The 21,411-nt window shown below is 46.3% G+C and overlaps 1 protein-coding gene across 6 annotated transcripts in view; it reads right to left on the reverse strand.

Annotated features, from left to right (window-relative positions):
• Positions 1-13,225: 13,225 nt before the first annotated feature.
• LOC141167198 (nucleotidyltransferase MB21D2-like) overlaps positions 13,226-21,411 on the reverse strand; it is a 54,260-nt gene continuing 46,074 nt past the window's right edge. For all 6 annotated transcript variants that reach the window (XM_073654634.1, XM_073654633.1, XM_073654635.1 and 3 more), the window contains one exon: positions 13,226-19,430. In XM_073654634.1, coding sequence (XP_073510735.1) covers positions 18,412-19,430 — 1,019 coding nt within the window. In that variant the 3' untranslated portion in view covers positions 13,226-18,411. The remainder of the gene's footprint in view (positions 19,431-21,411) is intronic.

Genomic DNA, 21,411 nt, shown 5'->3' on the forward strand with positions numbered 1-21,411 from the left:
CATCCTGTCCTGTATCTACTATTCCTGTACTGTATACACAGCTCTACACTACACCTCCATCCTGTCCTGTATCTACTATTCCTGTACTGTACACAGCTCTACACTACACCTCCATCCTGTCCTGTATCTACTATTCCTGTACTGTACACAGCTCTACACTACACCTCCATCCTGTCCTGTATCTACTATTCCTGTATTGTACACACAGCTCTACACTACACCTCCATCCTGTCCTGTATCTACTATTCCTGTACTGTACACAGCTCTACACTACACCTCCATCCTCTCCTGTATCTACTATTCCTGTACTGTACACACAGCTCTACACTACACCTCCATCCTGTCCTGTATCTACTATTCCTGTACTGTACACAGCTCTACACTACACCTCCGTCCTGTTTCTACTATTCCTGTACTGTACACAGCTCTACACTACACCTCCATCCTCTCCTGTATCTACTATTCCTGTACTGTACACACAGCTCTACACTACACCTCCATCCTGTCCTGTATCTACTATTCCTGTACTGTACACACAGCTCTACACTACACCTCCATCCTGTCCTGTATCCACTATTCCTGTACTGTACACACAGCTCTACACTACACCTCCATCCTGTCCTGTATCTACTATTCCTGTACTGTACACAGCTCTACACTACACCTCCGTCCTGTTTCTACTATTCCTGTACTGTACACACAGCTCTACACTACACCTCCATCCTGTGCTGTATCTACAATTCCTGTACTGTACACAGCTCTACACTACACCTCCATCCTGTCCTGTATCTACTATTCCTGTACTGTGCACAGCTCTACACTACACCTCCATCCTGTCCTGTATCTACTATTCCAGTACTGTATACACAGCTCTACACTACACCTCCATTGTGTCCTGTATCTTCTATTCCTGTACTGTACACAGCTCTACACTACACCTCCATCCTGTCCTGTATCTACTATTCCTGTACTGTACACAGCTCTACACTACACCTCCATCCTGTCCTGTATCTACTATTCCTGTACTGTACACACAGCTCTACACCTCACCTCCATCCTGTCCTGTATCTACTATTCCAGTACTGTATACACAGCTCTACACTACACCTCCATCCTGTCCTGTATCTACTATTCCTGTACTGTACACAGCTCTACACTGCACTTCCATCCTGTCCTGTATCTACTATTCCTGTACTGTACACAGCTGCACACGACACCTCCATCCTATCCTGTATCTACTATTCCTGTACTGTACACAGCTCTACACTACACCTCCATCCTGTCCTGTATCTACTATTCCTGTACTGTACACACAGCTCTACACTACACCTCCATCCTGTCCTGTATCTACTATTCCAGTACTGTATACACAGCTCTACACTACACCTCCATCCTGTCCTGTATCTACTATTCCTGTACTGTACACACAGCTCTACACTACACCTCCATCCTGTCCTGTATCTACTATTCCTGTACTGTATACACAGCTCTACACTACACCTCCATCCTGTCCTGTATCTACTATTCCTGTACTGTACACACAGCTCTACACTACACCTCCATCCTGTCCTGTATCTACTATTCCTCTACTGTACACACAGCTCTACACTACACCTCCATCCTGTCCTGTATCTACTATTCCTGTACTGTACACCGCTCTACACTACACCTCCATCCTGTCCTGTATCTACTATTCCTGTACTGTACACACAGCTCTACACTACACCTCCATCCTGTCCTGTATCTACTATTCTAGTACTGTATACACAGCTCTACGCTACACCTCCATCCTGTCCTGTATCTACTATTCCTGTACTGTACACACAGCTCTACACTACACCTCCATCCTGTCCTGTATCTAATATTCCTGTACTGTACACACAGCTCTACACTACACCTCCATCCTGTCCTGTATCTACTATTCCTGTACTGTATACACAGCTCTACACTACACCTCCATCCTGTCCTGTCTCTACTATTCCTGTACTGTACACAGCTGCACACGACACCTCCATCCTATCCTGTATCTACTATTCCTGTACTGTACACAGCTCTACACTACACCTCCATCCTGTCCTGTATCTACTATTCCTGTACTGTACACAGCTCTACACTACTCCTCCATCCTGTCCTGTATCTACTATTCCTGTACTGTACACAGCTCTACACTACACCTCCATCCTGACCTGTATCTACTATTCCTGTACTGTACACAGCTCTACACTACACCTCCATCCTGTCCTGTATCTACTATTCCTGTACTGTACACACAGCTCTACACTACACCTCCATCCTGTCCTGTATCTACTATTCCTGTACTGTACACACAGCTCTACACTACACCTCCATCCTGTCCTGTATCTACTATTCCTGTACTGTACACAGCTCTACACTACACCTCCATCCTGTCCTGCATCTACTATTCCTGTACTGTACACACAGCTCTACACTACACCTCCATCCTGTCCTGTATCTACTATTCCTGTACTGTACACACAGCTCTACACTACACCTCCATCCTGTCCTGTATCTTCTATTACTGTACTGTACACACAGCTCTACACTACACCTCCATCCTGTCCTGTATCTACTATTCCAGTACTGTACACACAGCTCTACACTACACCTCCATCCTGTCCTGTATCTACTATTCCTGTACAGTACACACAGCTCTACACTACACCTCCATCCTGTCCTGTATCTACTATTCCAGTACTGTATACACAGCTCTACACTACACCTCCATCCTGTACTGTACACAGCTCTACACTACACCTCCATCCTGTCCTGTTTCTACTATTCTTGTACTGTACACACAGCTCTACTCTACACCTCCATCCTGTCCTGTATCTACTATTCCTGTACTGTATACACAGCTCTACACTACACCTCCATCCTGTCCTGTATCTACTATTCCTGTACTGTACACACAGCTCTACACTACACCTCCATCCTCTCCTGTATCTACTATTCCTGTACTGTACACACAGCTCTACACTACACCTCCATCCTGTCCTGTATCTACTATTCCTGTACTGTACACACAGCTCTACACTACACCTCCATCCTGTCCTGTATCTACTATTCCTGTACTGTACACACAGCTCTACACTACACCTCCATCCTGTCCTGTATCTTCTATTCCTGTACTGTACACACTGCTCTACACTACACCTCCATCCTGTCCTGTATCTACTATTCCTGTACTGTACACAGCTCTACACTACACCTCCATCCTGTCCTGTATCTACTATTCCTGTACTGTACACACAGCTCTACACTACACCTCCATCCTGTCCTGTATCTACTATTCCTGTACTGTACACAGCTCTACACTACACCTCCATCCTGTCCTGTATCTACTATTCCTATACTGTACACACAGCTCTACACTACACCTCCATCCTGTCCTGTATCTTCTATTTCTGTAATGTAAACAGAGCTCTACAGTACACCTCCATCCTGTCCTGTATCTACTATTCCTGTACTGTACACACAGCTCTACACTACACCTCCATCCTGTCCTGTATCTACTATTCCAGTACTGTACACACAGCTCTACACTACACCTCCATCCTGTCCTGTATCTACTATTCCAATACTGTATACACAGCTCTACACTACACCTCCATCCTGTCCTGTATCTACTATTCCTGTACACACAGCTCTACACTACACCTCCATCCTGTCCTGTATCTACTATTCCTGTACTGTACACAGCTCTACACTACACCTCCATCCTGTCCTGTATCTACTATTCCTGTACTGTACACACAGCTCTACACTACACCTCCATCCTGTCCTGTATCTACTATTCCTGTACTGTACACAGCTCTACACTACACCTCCATCCTGTCCTGTATCTACTATTCCTGTACTGTACACACAGCTCTACACTACACCTCCATCCTGTCCTGTATCTACTATTCTAGTACTGTATACACAGCTCTACGCTACACCTCCATCCTGTCCTGTATCTACTATTCCTGTACTGTACACACAGCTCTACACTACACCTCCATCCTGTCCTGTATCTAATATTCCTGTACTGTACACACAGCTCTACACTACACCTCCATCCTGTCCTGTATCTACTATTCCTGTACTGTATACACAGCTCTACACTACACCTCCATCCTGTCCTGTCTCTACTATTCCTGTACTGTACACAGCTGCACACGACACCTCCATCCTATCCTGTATCTACTATTCCTGTACTGTACACAGCTCTACACTACACCTCCATCCTGTCCTGTATCTACTATTCCTGTACTGTACACAGCTCTACACTACTCCTCCATCCTGTCCTGTATCTACTATTCCTGTACTGTACACAGCTCTACACTACACCTCCATCCTGACCTGTATCTACTATTCCTGTACTGTACACAGCTCTACACTACACCTCCATCCTGTCCTGTATCTACTATTCCTGTACTGTACACACAGCTCTACACTACACCTCCATCCTGTCCTGTATCTACTATTCCTGTACTGTACACACAGCTCTACACTACACCTCCATCCTGTCCTGTATCTACTATTCCTGTACTGTACACAGCTCTACACTACACCTCCATCCTGTCCTGCATCTACTATTCCTGTACTGTACACAGCTCTACACTACACCTCCATCCTGTCCTGTATCTACTATTCCTGTACTGTACACACAGCTCTACACTACACCTCCATCCTGTCCTGTATCTTCTATTACTGTACTGTACACACAGCTCTACACTACACCTCCATCCTGTCCTGTATCTACTATTCCAGTACTGTACACACAGCTCTACACTACACCTCCATCCTGTCCTGTATCTACTATTCCTGTACAGTACACACAGCTCTACACTACACCTCCATCCTGTCCTGTATCTACTATTCCAGTACTGTATACACAGCTCTACACTACACCTCCATCCTGTACTGTACACAGCTCTACACTACACCTCCATCCTGTCCTGTTTCTACTATTCTTGTACTGTACACACAGCTCTACTCTACACCTCCATCCTGTCCTGTATCTACTATTCCTGTACTGTATACACAGCTCTACACTACACCTCCATCCTGTCCTGTATCTACTATTCCTGTACTGTACACACAGCTCTACACTACACCTCCATCCTCTCCTGTATCTACTATTCCTGTACTGTACACACAGCTCTACACTACACCTCCATCCTGTCCTGTATCTACTATTCCTGTACTGTACACACAGCTCTACACTACACCTCCATCCTGTCCTGTATCTACTATTCCTGTACTGTATACACAGCTCTACACTACACCTCCATCCTGTCCTGTATCTTCTATTCCTGTACTGTACACACTGCTCTACACTACACCTCCATCCTGTCCTGTATCTACTATTCCTGTACTGTACACAGCTCTACACTACACCTCCATCCTGTCCTGTATCTACTATTCCTGTACTGTACACACAGCTCTACACTACACCTCCATCCTGTCCTGTATCTACTATTCCTGTACTGTACACAGCTCTACACTACACCTCCATCCTGTCCTGTATCTACTATTCCTATACTGTACACACAGCTCTACACTACACCTCCATCCTGTCCTGTATCTTCTATTTCTGTAATGTAAACAGAGCTCTACAGTACACCTCCATCCTGTCCTGTATCTACTATTCCTGTACTGTACACACAGCTCTACACTACACCTCCATCCTGTCCTGTATCTACTATTCCAGTACTGTACACACAGCTCTACACTACACCTCCATCCTGTCCTGTATCTACTATTCCAGTACTGTATACACAGCTCTACACTACACCTCCATCCTGTCCTGTATCTACTATTCCTGTACACACAGCTCTACACTACACCTCCATCCTGTCCTGTATCTACTATTCCTGTACTGTACACAGCTCTACACTACACCTCCATCCTGTCCTGTATCTACTATTCCTGTACTGTACACACAGCTCTACACTACACCTCCATCCTGTCCTGTATCTACTATTCCTGTACTGTACACAGCTCTACACTACACCTCCATCCTGTCCTGTATCTACTATTCCTGTACTGTACACAGCTCTACACTCCACCTCCATCCTGTCCTGTATCTGCTATTCCTGTACTGTACACAGCTCTACACTACACCTCCATTCTGTCCTGTATCTACTATTCCTGTACTGTATACACAGCTCTACACTACTCCTCCATCCTGTCCTGTATCTACTATTCCTGTACTGTACACACAGCTCTACACTACACCTCCATCCTGTCCTGTATCTATTATTCCTGTACTGTACACACAGCTCTACACTACACCTCCATCCTGTCCCGTATCTACTATTCCTGTACTGTACACAGCTCTACACTACACCTTCATCCTGTCCCGTATCTACTATTCCTGTACTGTACATACAGCTCTACACTACACCTCCATCCTGTCCTGTATCTACTATTCCTGTATTGTACACACAGCTCTACACTACACCTCCATCCTGTCCTGTATCTACTATTCCTGTACTGTACACACAGCTCTACACTGCACCTCCATCCTGTCCTGTATCTACTATTCCTGTACTGTACACACAGCTCTACACTACACCTCCATCCTGTCCTGTTGTCTACTATTCCTGTACTGTACACACAGCTCTACACTACACCTCCATCCTGTCCTGTATCTACTATTCCTGTACTGTACACACAGCTCTACACTACACCTCCATCCTATCCTGTATCTACTATTCCTGTACTGTACACATAGCTCTACACTACACCTCCATCCTGTCCTGTATCTACTATTCCTGTACTGTACACACAGCTCTACACTACACCTCCATCCTGTCCTGTATCTACTATTCCTGTACTGTACACACAGCTCTACACTACACCTCCATCCTATCCTGTATCTACTATTCCTGTACTGTACACACAGCTCTACACTACACCTCCATCCTGTCCTGTATCTACTATTCATGTACTGTACACACAGCTCTACACTACACCTCCATCCTGTCCTGTATCTACTATTCCTGTACACACAGCTCTACACCTCCATCCTGTCCTGTATCTACTATTCCTGTACTGTACACAGCTCTACACTACACCTCCATCCTGTCCTGTATCTACTATTCCTGTACTGTACACAGCTCTACGCTACACCACCATCCTGTCCTGTATCTACTATTCCTGTACTGTAGACAGCTCTACACTACACCTCCATCCTGTCCTGTATCTACTATTCCTGTACTGTACACACAACTCTACACTACACCTCCATCCTGTCCTGTATCTACTATTCCTGTACTGTACACACAGCTCTACACTACACCTCCATCCTGTCCTGTATCTACTATTCCTGTACACACAGCTCTACACTACACCTCCATCCTGTCCTGTATCTACTATTCCTGTACTGTACACAGCTCTACACTACACCTCCATCCTGTCCTGTATCTACTATTCCTGTACTGTACACAGCTCTACACTACACCTCCATCCTGTCCTGTATCTACTATTCCTGTACTGTACACACAGCTCTACACTACACCTCCATCCTGTCCTGTATCTACTATTCCTGTACTGTACACACAGCTCTACACTACACCTCCATCCTGTCCTGTATCTACTATTCCTGTACTGTACACAGCTCTACGCTACACCTCCATCCTGTCCTGTATCTACTATTCCTGTACTGTACACAGCTCTACGCTACACCTCCATCCTGTCCTGTATCTACTATTCCTGTACTGTACACAGCTCTACGCTACACCTCCATCCTGTCCTGTATCTACTATTCCTGTACTGTACACACAGCTCTACACTACACCTCCATCCTGTCCTGTATCTACTATTCCTGTACTGTACACAGCTCTACGCTACACCTCCATCCTGTCCTGTATCTACTATTCCTGTACTGTACACAGCTCTACGCTACACCTCCATCCTGTCCTGTATCTACTATTCCTGTACTGTACACAGCTCTACACTACACCTCCATCCTGTTCTGTATCTACTATTCCTGTACTGTACACAGCTCTACACTACACCTCCATCCTGTCCTGTATCTACTATTCCTGTACTGTACACAGCTCTACACTACACCTCCATCCTGTTCTGTATCTACTATTCCTGTACTGTACACAGCTCTACACTACACCTCCATCCTGTCCTGTATCTACTATTCCTGTACTGTACACAGCTCTACACTACACCTCCATCCTGTCCTGTATCTACTATTCCTGTACTGTACACAGCTCTACACTACACCTCCATCCTGTCCTGTATCTACTATTCCTGTACTGTACACACAGCTCTACACTACACCTCCATCCTGTCCTGTATCTACTATTCCTGTACTGTACACACTGCTCTACACTACACCTCCATCCTGTCCTGTATCTACTATTCCTGTACACACAGCTCTACACTACACCTCCATCCTGTCCCGTATCTACTATTCCTGTACTGTACACAGCTCTACACTACACCTTCATCCTGTCCCGTATCTACTATTCCTGTACTGTACATACAGCTCTACACTACACCTCCATCCTGTCCTGTATCTACTATTCCTGTACTGTACACAGCTCTACACTACACCTCCATCCTGTCCTGTATCTACTATTCCTGTACTGTACACACAGCTCTACACTACACCTCCATCCTGTCCTGTATATACTATTCCTGTACACATCTCTACACTACACCTCCATCCTGTCCTGTATCTACTATTCCTGTACTGTACACACAGCTCTACACTACACCTCCATCCTGTTCTGTATCTACTATTCCTGTACTGTACACAGCTCTACACTACACCTCCATCCTGTCCTGTATCTACTATTCCTGTACTGTACACAGCTCTACACTACACCTCCATCCTGTCCTGTATCTACTATTCCTGTACTGTACACAGCTCTACACTACACCTCCATCCTGTCCTGTATCTACTATTCCTGTATTGTACACACAGCTCTACACTACACCTCCATCCTGTCCTGTATCTACTATTCCTGTACTGTACACACTGCTCTACACTACACCTCCATCCTGTCCTGTATCTACTATTCCTGTACACACAGCTCTACACTACACCTCCATCCTGTCCCGTATCTACTATTCCTGTACTGTACACACAGCTCTACACTACACCTCCATCCTGTCCTGTATCTACTATTCCTGTACTGTACACAGCTCTACACTACACCTCCATCCTGTCCTGTATCTACTATTCCTGTACTGTACACAGCTCTACACTACACCTCCATCCTATCCCGTATCTACTATTCCTGTACTGTACACAGCTCTACACTACACCTCCATCCTGTCCTGTATCTACTATTCCTGTACTGTACACACAGCTCTACACTACACCTCCATCCTGTCCTGTATCTACTATTCCTGTACTGTACACAGCTCTACACTACACCTCCATCCTGTCCTGTATCTACTATTCCTGTACTGTACACACAGCTCTACACTACACCTCCATCCTGTCCTGTATCTACTATTCCTGTACTGTACACAGCTCTACACTACACCTCCATCCTGTCCTGTATCTACTATTCCTATACTGTACATCGCTCTACACTACACCTCCATCCTGTCCTGTATCTACTATTCCTGTACTGTACACACAGCTCTACACTACACCTCCATCCTGTCCTGTATCTACTATTCCTGTACTGTACACAGCTCTACACTACACCTCCATCCTGTCCTGTATCTACTATTCCTGTACACAGCTCTACACTACACCTCCATCCTGTCCTGTATCTACTATTCCTGTACTGTACACAGCTCTACACTACACCTCCATCCTGTCCTGTATCTACTATTCCTGTACTGTACACAGCTCTACACTACACCTCCATCCTGTCCTGTATCTACTATTCCTGTACTGTACACACAGCTCTACACTACACCTCCATCCTATCCTGTATCTACTATTCCTGTACTGTACACACTGCTCTACACTACACCTCCATCCTGTCCTGTATCTACTATTCCTGTACTGTACACAGCTCTACACTACACCTCCATCCTGTCCTGTATCTACTATTCCTGTACTATACACACAGCTCTACACTACACCTCCATCCTGTCCTGTATCTACTATTCCTGTACTGTACACAGCTCTACACTACACCTCCATCCTGTCCTGTATCTACTATTCCTGTACTGTACACAGCTCTACACTACACCTCCATCCTATCCTGTATCTACTATTCCTGTACTGTACACAGCTCTACACTACACCTCCATCCTGTCCTGTATCTACTATTCCTGTACTGTACACACAGCTCTACACTACACCTCCATCCTGTCCTATATCTACTATTCCTGTACTGTACACACAGCTCTACACTACACCTCCATCCTGTCCTGTATCTACTATTCCTGTACTGTACACAGCTCTACACTACACCTCCATCCTGTCCTGTATCTACTATTCCTGTACTGTACACACAGCTCTACACTACACCTCCATCCTGTCCTGTATCTACTATTCCTGTACTGTACACAGCTCTACACTACACCTCCATCCTGTCCTATATCTACTATTCCTGTACTGTACACACAGCTCTACACTACACCTCCATCCTATCCTGTATCTACTATTCCTGTACTGTACACAGCTCTACACTACACCTCCATCCTGTCCTGTATCTACTATTCCTGTACTGTACACACAGCTCTACACTACACCTCCATCCTATCCTGTATCTACTATTCCTGTACTGTACACAGCTCTACACTACACCTCCATCCTGTCCTGTATCTACTATTCCTGTACTGTACACACAGCTCTACACTACACCTCCATCCTGTCCTATATCTACTATTCCTGTACTGTATACACAGCTCTACACTACACCTCCATCCTGTCCTGTATCTACTATTCCTGTACTGTGCACACAGCTCTACACTACACCTCCATCCTATCCTGTATCTACTATTCCTGTACTGTACACAGCTCTACACTACACCTCCATCCTGTCCTGTATCTACTATTCCTGTACTGTACACACAGCTCTACACTACACCTCCATCCTGTCCTGTATCTACTATTCCTGTACTGTACACACAGCTCTACACTACACCTCCATCCTGTCCTGTATCTACTATTCCTGTACTGTACACACAGCTCTACACTACACCTCCATCCTGTCCTGTATCTACTATTCCTGTACTGTACACAGCTCTACACTACACCTCCATCCTGTCCTGTATCTACTATTCCTGTACTGTACACACAGCTCTACACTATACCTCCATCCTGTCCTGTATCTACTATTCCTGTACTGTACACACAGCTCTACACTACACCTCCATCCTGTCCTGTATCTACTATTCCTGTACTGTACACACAGCTCTACACTACACCTCCATCCTGTCCTGTATCTACTATTCCTGTACTGTACACAGCTCTACACTACACCTCCATCCTGTCCAGTATCTACTATTCCTGTACTGTACACACAGCTCTACACTACACCTCCATCCTGTCCTGTATCTACTATTCCTGTACTGTACACACAGCTCTACACTATACCTCCATCCTGTCCTGTATCTACTATTCCTGTACTGTACACACAGCTCTACACTACACCTCCATCCTGTCCTGTATCTACTATTCCTGTACTGTACACACAGCTCTACACTACACCTCCATCCTGTCCTGTATCTACTATTCCTGTACTGTACACACAGCTCTACACTACACCTCCATCCTGTCCTGTATCTACTATTCCTGTACTGTACACACAGCTCTACACTACACCTCCATCCTGTCCTGTATCTACTATTCCTGTACTGTACACAGCTCTACACTACACCTCCATCCTGTCCTGTATCTACTATTCCTGTACTGTACACAGCTCTACACTACACCTCCATCCTGTCCTGTATCTACTATTCCTGTACTGTACACAGCTCTACACTACACCTCCATCCTGTCCTGTATCTACTATTCCTGTACTGTACACAGCTCTACACTACACCTCCATCCTGTCCTGTATCTACTATTCCTGTACTGTACACACAGCTCTACACTACACCTCCATCCTGTCCTGTATCTACTATTCCTGTACTGTACACACAGCTCTACACTACACCTCCATCCTGTCCTGTATCTACTATTCCTGTACTGTACACACAGCTCTACACTACACCTCCATCCTGTCCTGTATCTACTATTCCTGTACTGTACACACAGCTCTACACTACACCTCCTTCCTGTCCTGTATCTACTATTCCTATACTGTACACACAGCTCTACACTACACCTCCATCCTATCCTGTATCTACTATTCCTGTACTGTACACATAGCTCTACACTACACCTCCATCCTGTCCTGTATCTACTATTCCTATACTGTACACACAGCTCTACACTACACCTCCATCCTGTCCTGTATCTACTATTCCTGTACTGTACACACAGCTCTACACTACACCTCCATCCTGTCCTGTATCTACTATTCCTGTACTGTACACACAGCTCTACACTACACCTCCATCCTGTCCTGTATCTACTATTCCTGTACTGTACACACAGCTCTACACTACACCTCCATCCTGTCCTGTATCTACTATTCCTGTACTGTACACACTGCTCTACACTACACCTCCATCCTGTCCTGTATCTACTATTCCTGTACTGTACACACAGCTCTACACTACACCTCCATCCTGTCCTGTATCTACTATTCCTGTACTGTACACACAGCTCTACACTACACCTCCATCCTGTCCTGTATCTACTATTCCTGTACTGTACACACAGCTCTACACTACACCTCCATCCTGTCCTGTATCTACTATTCCTGTACTGTACACACTGCTCTACACTACACCTCCATCCTGTCCTGTATCTACTATTCCTATACTGTACACACAGCTCTACACTACACCTCCATCCTGTCCTGTATCTACTATTCCTGTACTGTACACACAGCTCTACACTACACCTCCATCCTGTCCTGTATCTACTATTCCTGTACTGTACACACAGCTCTACACTACACCTCCATCCTGTCCTGTATCTACTATTCCTGTACTGTACACAGCTCTACACTACACCTCCATCCTGTCCTGTATCTACTATTCCTGTACTGTACACACAGCTCTACACTACACCTCCATCCTGTCCCGTATCTACTATTCCTGTACACTATATGTATATCTGTATCTGCTTTTCTTGCAGGTTTCTCTCTGCTGTATCCGTCATCACACTGCACCGTTTTCAAGTTGACACATTTATTAAAAGTGCATTTTCTTGGCTGGGCCGGGGGCCAGTTTGGCAGAGCCGTGCTGCACACAAGGACAGCAGGGAGTGCCCAGCGATTGGGTTTTGTGCCTGCGTCTTCCTCTTGTTGCGTTGTCCGATGGTCAGAATGAGGTCATGGACACAGGGACTTGTTCGGGGGTCAGCTTCCTGATGGGGTTCAGTTCTCATTGGTCATCAGTCTGTGTTTGGCAGGAATCTTCCAGAAGGATGATCGCAGGAGAGTAAGATTTCAGAATCTCGGCCAGAGGTATAAATCTTTCTTTATGGAAAGCACCAGAGGAGAATAGATCACCGGACGAGGATATATAGGCAGCAGACCTTCAGGAAGAGATCTCTTTATCGTGGAGCTAGAGGCATTTATAAAATATATATAATCTGGAGCAGGATAGACGGTCCCGGCTCTTTAAAGGGAACCTGTCACCTGATTAGTGCCGCACAAACCGCAGGCAGCATGAATAAGATCGCAGCTGCATAGTTTCATCTCAGTATGTTTTTCTCCAAAAATGCTCAGGATTAAGATGTAAATGAGAAGATTTAGCCAGGGACCATAGCCGGCGATGAGAGCAGCCAGTCTCCACCCCTGCTGCTGCAGGTGATTGGCAGGTGTCTCCCATAGTGAGTAACCTGTCAATCACCTGTAGCAGCTGGGGTCAGAGCAGGACCAGTCCCATCTCCAGGCGGACCAGACCCATCTCCGGGCGGACCAGACCCATCTCCGGCCGGACCAGACCCATCTCCGGCCGGACCACTCAATTCGGCTCTGGAACAACTAAGCGTTTCAGATCCCACCGCCACACTCGGATTTAGGCTTCCAGAGATTTGGGAAGCATTTATCAGGCGATAGGTTCCCTTTAACTTGCAGACATACAGGAGCTGTATAGGAAGGCTTAGGGTTAATAATTGTGATCTGTAGACTCTGGGAGATCTACAGCAGGAGATGAGGGGGTTGGTAATCTGTAGACAATGGATTTCCATATTGGGGTGGACTATGAAGACCCTGTAGATCTATGGTTGGGGCGGTGGATCTGTAGTTGGAGAAGCATCCGTAGACAATGGAGATCTTTAATTGGGTGGGGGATCTCTAGACAGTGAAGGTCTGTAGTTGTACTAATAGGGGGCTTTGTAGGTACTGGAGATTTATAATTGTGGGGGATCTGTAGACACTGGAGATCTAAATTGGGGGGGATCTGTAGACACTGGAGATCTATAATTGGGGGGGGATCTGTAGACACTGGAGATCTATAATTGGGGGGGGATCTGTAGACACTGGATATCTATAATTGGGGGGGTCTGTAGACACTGGATATCTATAATTGGGGTGGGATCTGTAAACACTGGAGATTTATAATTGTGGGGGATCTGTAGACACTGGAGATCTAAATTGGGGGTGGGCTCTGTAGACATTGGAGATCTATAATTGGGGGGGGATCTGTAGACACTGGATATCTATAATTGGGGGGGATCTGTAGACACTGGAGATCTATAATTGGGGGGGTCTGTAGACACTGGAGATCTATAATTGGGGGGGGGTCTGTAGACACTGGATATCTATAATTGGGGGGGTCTGTAGACACTGGATATCTATAATTGGGGTGGGATCTGTAAACACTGGAGATTTATAATTGTGGGGGATCTGTAGACACTGGAGATCTAAATTGGGGGTGGGCTCTGTAGACATTGGAGATCTATAATTGGGGGGGGATCTGTAGACACTGGATATCTATAATTGGGGGGGATCTGTAGACACTGGAGATCTATAATTGGGGGGGTCTGTAGACACTGGAGATCTATAATTGGGGGGGGGTCTGTAGACACTGGAGATCTATAATTGGGGGGGTCTGTAGACACTGGAGATCTATAATTGGGGGGGGTCTGTAGACACTGGAGATCTATAATTGGGGTGGGATCTGTAGACACTGGAGATCTATAATTGGGGTGGGATCTGTAGACACTGGAGATCTATAATTGGGGGGGTCTGTAGACACTGGAGATCTATAATTGGGGTGGGATCTGTAGATACTGGAGATCTATAATTGGGTGGGATCTGTAGACACTGGATCTGTAGACAGCGGAGCTCTTTGAGCAGAGCCAGCACATATCATCAGACAGACACTGGAGATCTATAATTGGGGGGGGTCTGTAGACACTGGAGATCTATAATTGGGGTGGGATCTGTAGACACTGGAGATCTATAATTGGGGTGGGATCTGTAGACACTGGAGATCTATAATTGGGGGGGTCTGTAGACACTGGAGATCTATAATTGGGGTGGGATCTGTAGACACAGAAGATCTATAATTGGGTGGGATCTGTAGACACTGGAGATCTATAATTGGGGGGGATCTGTAGACACTGGAGATCTATAATTGGGTGGGATCTGTAGACACTGGAGATCTATAATTGGGTGGGATCTGTAGACACTGGAGATCTATAATTGGGGGGGGATCTGTAGACACTGGAGATCTATAATTGGGGGGGGGGATCTGTAGACACTGGAGATCTATAATTAGGGTGGGATCTGTAGACACTGGAGATCTATAATTGGGGTGAGATCTGTAGACACTGGAGATCTATAATTGGGGGGGGATCTGTAGACACTGGAGATCTATAATTGGGGGGGATCTGTAGACACTGGAGATCTATAATTGGGGGGATCTGTAGACAGCGGAGCTCTTTGAGCAGAGCCAGCACATATCATCAGACAGACATAAGAGCTGCTGGCGTCAGCATCTTGCGGGATCTGGAGGCCGTGTCCTTGGGCCGGTGCTGGCAGGTGACTGACATTAGGGTGGGGGTAGTGTCCAGGCAGGAGGCGACCGCTCTGCCCTCCACATCTCCATGCTGCAGATTCTGGGTGTGACCACTATGGATATATCCATAGCCTGACGTCGCTCCGGGCCCTGCAGATATAACATATACACTACGCCGCCGCTGCCGCCAGCACCGAGCTAATCACAAGATTGATCAGAATTAAGGAGGGACAGCGTGTGCGGGACGTGAGGGGAATCCATCATACACAGCCACCCGGCAGGACTCCAGCGGGACAGGGGTTAATGACGGCCTGCTGGCAGACAAGGGGTTACCAGAAACCACAGCACAACCTGCAATGCTCTGCAGAGTATTGCAACACCGACACCGTCCTCTGCAGAGCATTGCATCACATGCTGCAGCGCAGCCACAACGGTCATCATCGACTCTAAGCAGATGTAGCAGAGCTGGAATGGTGAACTATCACAGAGATGAGCACAGGAAAAGTCCTATGTAACACCACCGATAATGTACTAGATGTCACCTGCAGTCCTATGTAACACCACCGATAATGTACTAGATGCCACCTGCAGTCCTATGTAACACCACCGATAATGTACTAGATGCCACCTGCAGTCCTATGTAACACCACCGATAATGTACTAGATGCCACCTGCAGTCCTATGTAACACCACCGATAATGTACTAGATGCCACCTGCAGTCCTATGTAACACCACCGATAATGTACTAGATGTCACCTGCAGTCCTATGTAACACCACCGATAATGTACTAGATGCCACCTGCAGTCCTTTGTAACACCACCGATAATGTACTAGATGCCACCTGCAGTCCTATGTAACACCACCGATAATGTACTAGATGCCACCTGCAGTCCTATGTAACACCACCGATAATGTACTAGATGTCACCTGCAGTCCTATGTAACACCACCGATAATGTACTAGATGTCACCTGCAGTCCTATGTAACACCACCGATAATGTACTAGATGTCACCTGCAGTCCTATGTAACACCACCGATAATGTACTAGATGTCACCTGCAGTCCTATGTAACACCACCGATAATGTACTAGATGCCACCTGCAGTCCTATGTAACACCACCGATAATGTACTAGATGTCACCTGCAGTCCTATGTAACACCACCGATAATGTACTAGATGCCACCTGCAGTCCTATGTAACACCACCGATAATGTACTAGATGCCACCTGCAGTCCTATGTAACACCACCGATAATGTACTAGATGTCACCTGCAGTCCTATGTAACACCACAGATAATGTACTAGATGCCACCTTCAGTCCTATGTAACACCACCGATAATGTACTAGATGCCACCTGCAGTCCTATGTAACACCACCGATAATGTACTAGATGCCACCTGCAGTCCTATGTAACACCACCGATAATGTACTAGATGCCACCTGCAGTCCTATGTAACACCACCGATAATGTACTAGATGTCACCTGCAGTCCTATGTAACACCACCGATAATGTACTAGATGCCACCTGCAGTCCTATGTAACACCACAGATAATGTACTAGATGCCACCTTCAGTCCTATGTAACACCACCGATAATGTACTAGATGCCACCTGCAGTCCTATGTAACACCACCGATAATGTAGTAGATGTCACCTGCAGTCCTATGTAACACCACAGATAACACAGTGATAACTCCCTGAGTACAGATAATGTAGTAGATGTCACCTGCAGTCCTATGTAACACCACAGATAACACAGTGATAACTCTCTGAGTACAGATAATGTAGTAGATGTCACCTGCAGTCCTATGTAACACCACAGATAACACAGTGATAACTCTCTGAGTACAGATAATGTAGTAGATGTCACCTGCAGTCCTATGTAACACCACAGATAACACAGTGATAACTCTCTGAGTACAGATAATGTAGTAGATGTCACCTGCAGTCCTATGTAACACCACACATAACACAGTGATAACTCTCTGAGTACAGATAATGTAGTAGATGTCACCTGCAGTCCTATGTAACACCACAGATAACACAGTGATAACTCTCTGAGTACAGATAATGTAGTACATGTCACCTGCAGTCCTATGTAACACCACAGATAACACAGTGATAACTCTCTGAGTACAGATAATGTAGTAGATGTCACCTGCAGTCCTATGTAACACCACAGATAACACAGTGATAGCTCTCTGAGTACAGATAATGTAGTAGATGTCACCTGCAGTCCTATGTAACACCACAGATAACACAGTGATAACTCTCTGAGTACAGATAATGTAGTAGATGTCACCTGCAGTCCTATGTAACACCACAGATAACACAGTGATAACTCTGACAAATTCAGCTCTGCTATATTTGGGGAGGGTGCAGCTAGCTGGGGTAACACCCGAAGCCCCTCTCCTCCTTCTCCTCTACCTCCTCTTTCTCCCCCTTCTCCCCCTTGTCCCCACCTTTCACCACCTCCTTGGCATCTCTGATCACCGCCCGCAGGTACTTGGCTGGATGGGCTCTGATCTCGGAGATGTGCCGTGCCAGGTGAGGCCCATGGGGGCTGCCCAGAAGGAGGTCACATCCCGGAAGGAATGGGTTAGGGCAGGAGCCCTTCAAGAACAAGCGGGACAGTTCCTCCAAAAGCCCCAAAAAGCACAAGGCTGCATTGTGCCCCTGACTAAGATAGCCCCGTGGCAGCCTCTTATAGGCCTGCAAGACTGTCACCCATACAACATAGGGCCCTGGGGCCCCTTTTTCCTGCAGAATCTGCCTTAGGACAGCTTTAGAGGCTCTGAGCACTCGGGAGAGTGCAGGATGCAGGAACCTCCTCATATATAGCTCTACACCTGGGAAGCCCACTCTCCACCGTCCATCAGCACCCCAGGGGAGGAGGTGAAAGACCTTGGGACCTATCCCATCCTCAGCCACCAAGTCATCCAGGTACTGGACCCCTGGGGGCCAACCCTGGACCTCAACCACAGGGACAATATCAAAGCGAATTAACAGAGTGGAGGTGGATAGGAGGATGGAGACACTGCTGCCCCAACGTTCAGCTCCCTGCAGTATCAGAGATGTCTCGGAGAGGCTTGACACCACAGACAGCAGGGAAGCACTGAACCACATGGACACATCTTGTGGGGAAAGGTGTGAAGTGGGGGTCTTAGAATGTGCAGAGTTCCAGGCAGAGGACGGCAGAGCATAGTGGCATGGGCTCGACTGTGAGAGGAGGTCGGGGGATGGAAGGCGGATGATGGGCACTAAGAGGGTGTAAGAAATGGAATGGCATATAAAGGGAGAGGGAGACCCCAAATCTGTGGGAGAGACATCAAGGGAACCGGAGCACAGGCCACCAGAAAGAAGGAGAAATGCGTTGGGAGAAGGCAAAGGGTGAACTTGACCTGCAAAAGAACAAAAATGAAAAAAGTCATACACGCAGTCTCATTCCACTACTACCCCATCCCGAATCACACTGAACATGAGGAGACCACAGGGAACGGTGCTGAAAGCAGCAGAGACCACAAATCTGTACTGCAAAACCTTAAGGACCTCTACTGGGACACAGTCACAATCCCATGTATCTGGAACAGGAGAAAAAGAGCCCATGGGGACCGGTGGTGGGAGAATACAGAGACCCAAAGGACGTGTCCATGGGGCCTTAGCTGGAAGTGGCTGAGACCACAGGGACCTGAAGTGTAGACCAATGAAAGTCTTCAAGACCAAGGCAGTTATTCTGGGAGCAGCTGAGACCACAAACACTTGAACCAGTAGCCATCAAGACCAGAGGGGACAACCAAGATCACAGGAAGCTTTGCTGCTAACAGTCGAGACCACAGGGATTTTTGCTGCAAACAGTCAAGACCATGAGGAGCTTCCTTTATACATCACTTTAACATTCCTAGACCTTATGATCACAAAATCCAGGGATGGGTCACTACAGACATCAATATTTCGCAAACCCACGTCCACCAATGCACTCCTTAAATGGCAAAGCCAACATCCATGTCCTCTCAGAAGGGGGCATCCCCAAGGGGCAGTATTTGCGACGCAACTGCCCCCCCAAAAAAGACAATTTATCCAATAATCCCAGGACCTACAACATAGGTTTTTGAACAGGGGGTATCCAGATCATCTTCTGAGAGAGGCTTTCAAAGATTCCCTTAATCAAAAGAGGGAGAATCTCCTTGTATTGAGGGTAAGGAGAGATGACAACAAGCGTAAACGGTTGATCACCACTTTTGACAAAGGGGCACCTGAAGATAGAAAAATATTATCTAAACACTGGGGACATATTGAAAACTTACGAGGATGTCAGTGACATGGTAGGCCCTACTCAGCCACAAGATTGAGTTGTACACAGTCATTTCTCGGCCCCTTCCCTCCGCAGAAACATGAATTCCTAGTAGACTAAAAGGCTAAATGCCAGGGTCGTGTAACCTGTTCCTTTATAGAGACAGCCAAGCCACTCAAAAAAAAACCTTTACCATCAATGATTTTCTATACTGTAAAACCAAAGGCATTATCTATAAAGCCACGTGCGGCTGTGGAAAAGAGGACAGCGGCAGCACATCGGGAGAGCACATTGGGGACATCTCCAGTTGTCGTGATACCTCCTTGGCAAGGCATGCCAACATTGTACATGAGGGAGATACCTTGAGTTTGAGATTCATGGGAATTGATCTAGTAAGACCACTCAAAAGGGTGTGGGTGGGGATTTTGATAAACTACTTCTACATAGGGAGTCCAAGTGGATCTTCCACCTACAGACTAGCACTCCCTATGGACTCGATGAGTAGCTACATTTCAGCTGTTTTTTTTTGGATTCCTTTTTGAGATTTCAGATCTCCTCACTAGAACTTCTTTTTCCTAGTCTCCTACACATTTCCAACTTTCATGCCCTCGGTTATACTTTAATGTGGAACAGTGGTGCCAGTCCTTCCTCAGGTAAGATTCAGCTGCCTACAATATCCAAGGCCAATTCTGGCCACCTAGAAGACGTCAGCTGGATGACATCATGTCTCTTATTTATACCCAACCCTTATCTTAGCATTACACTGGGCCATAACCCCATTGTGGGGCTTCACTACATATGACTATCTATGGGGCTTCTAAGGGTACGTGTCTATTTAGTTTGAGCCTTTTCTGGTGGTCTCTACACACAGTTTTGTGTATATATCCATGGGCTATGACAGATCTGTTTATAGAGATGACTCGCCCAGGGTGATGGGGATGACTCGGGTACCCGGGCCTGTAGCCTTAAGGATATCGCGGTGGTCGGCTCCCGGGCCCGTACCCTGGGGTCCCTATTTTAAAAGCGTTGATAGATGGTTATACTGGGAAAATAGGTTTGTTATTTTTACTAAAGTTCGTGACGCCACCTGT

The sequence above is a fragment of the Phyllobates terribilis genome, unplaced genomic scaffold (genome assembly GCF_046119375.1).
Source record: "Phyllobates terribilis strain yellow unplaced genomic scaffold, ASM4611937v1 Scaffold_11__3_contigs__length_659146591, whole genome shotgun sequence".
In the NCBI taxonomy this organism is placed as follows: Eukaryota; Metazoa; Chordata; class Amphibia; order Anura; family Dendrobatidae; genus Phyllobates; species Phyllobates terribilis.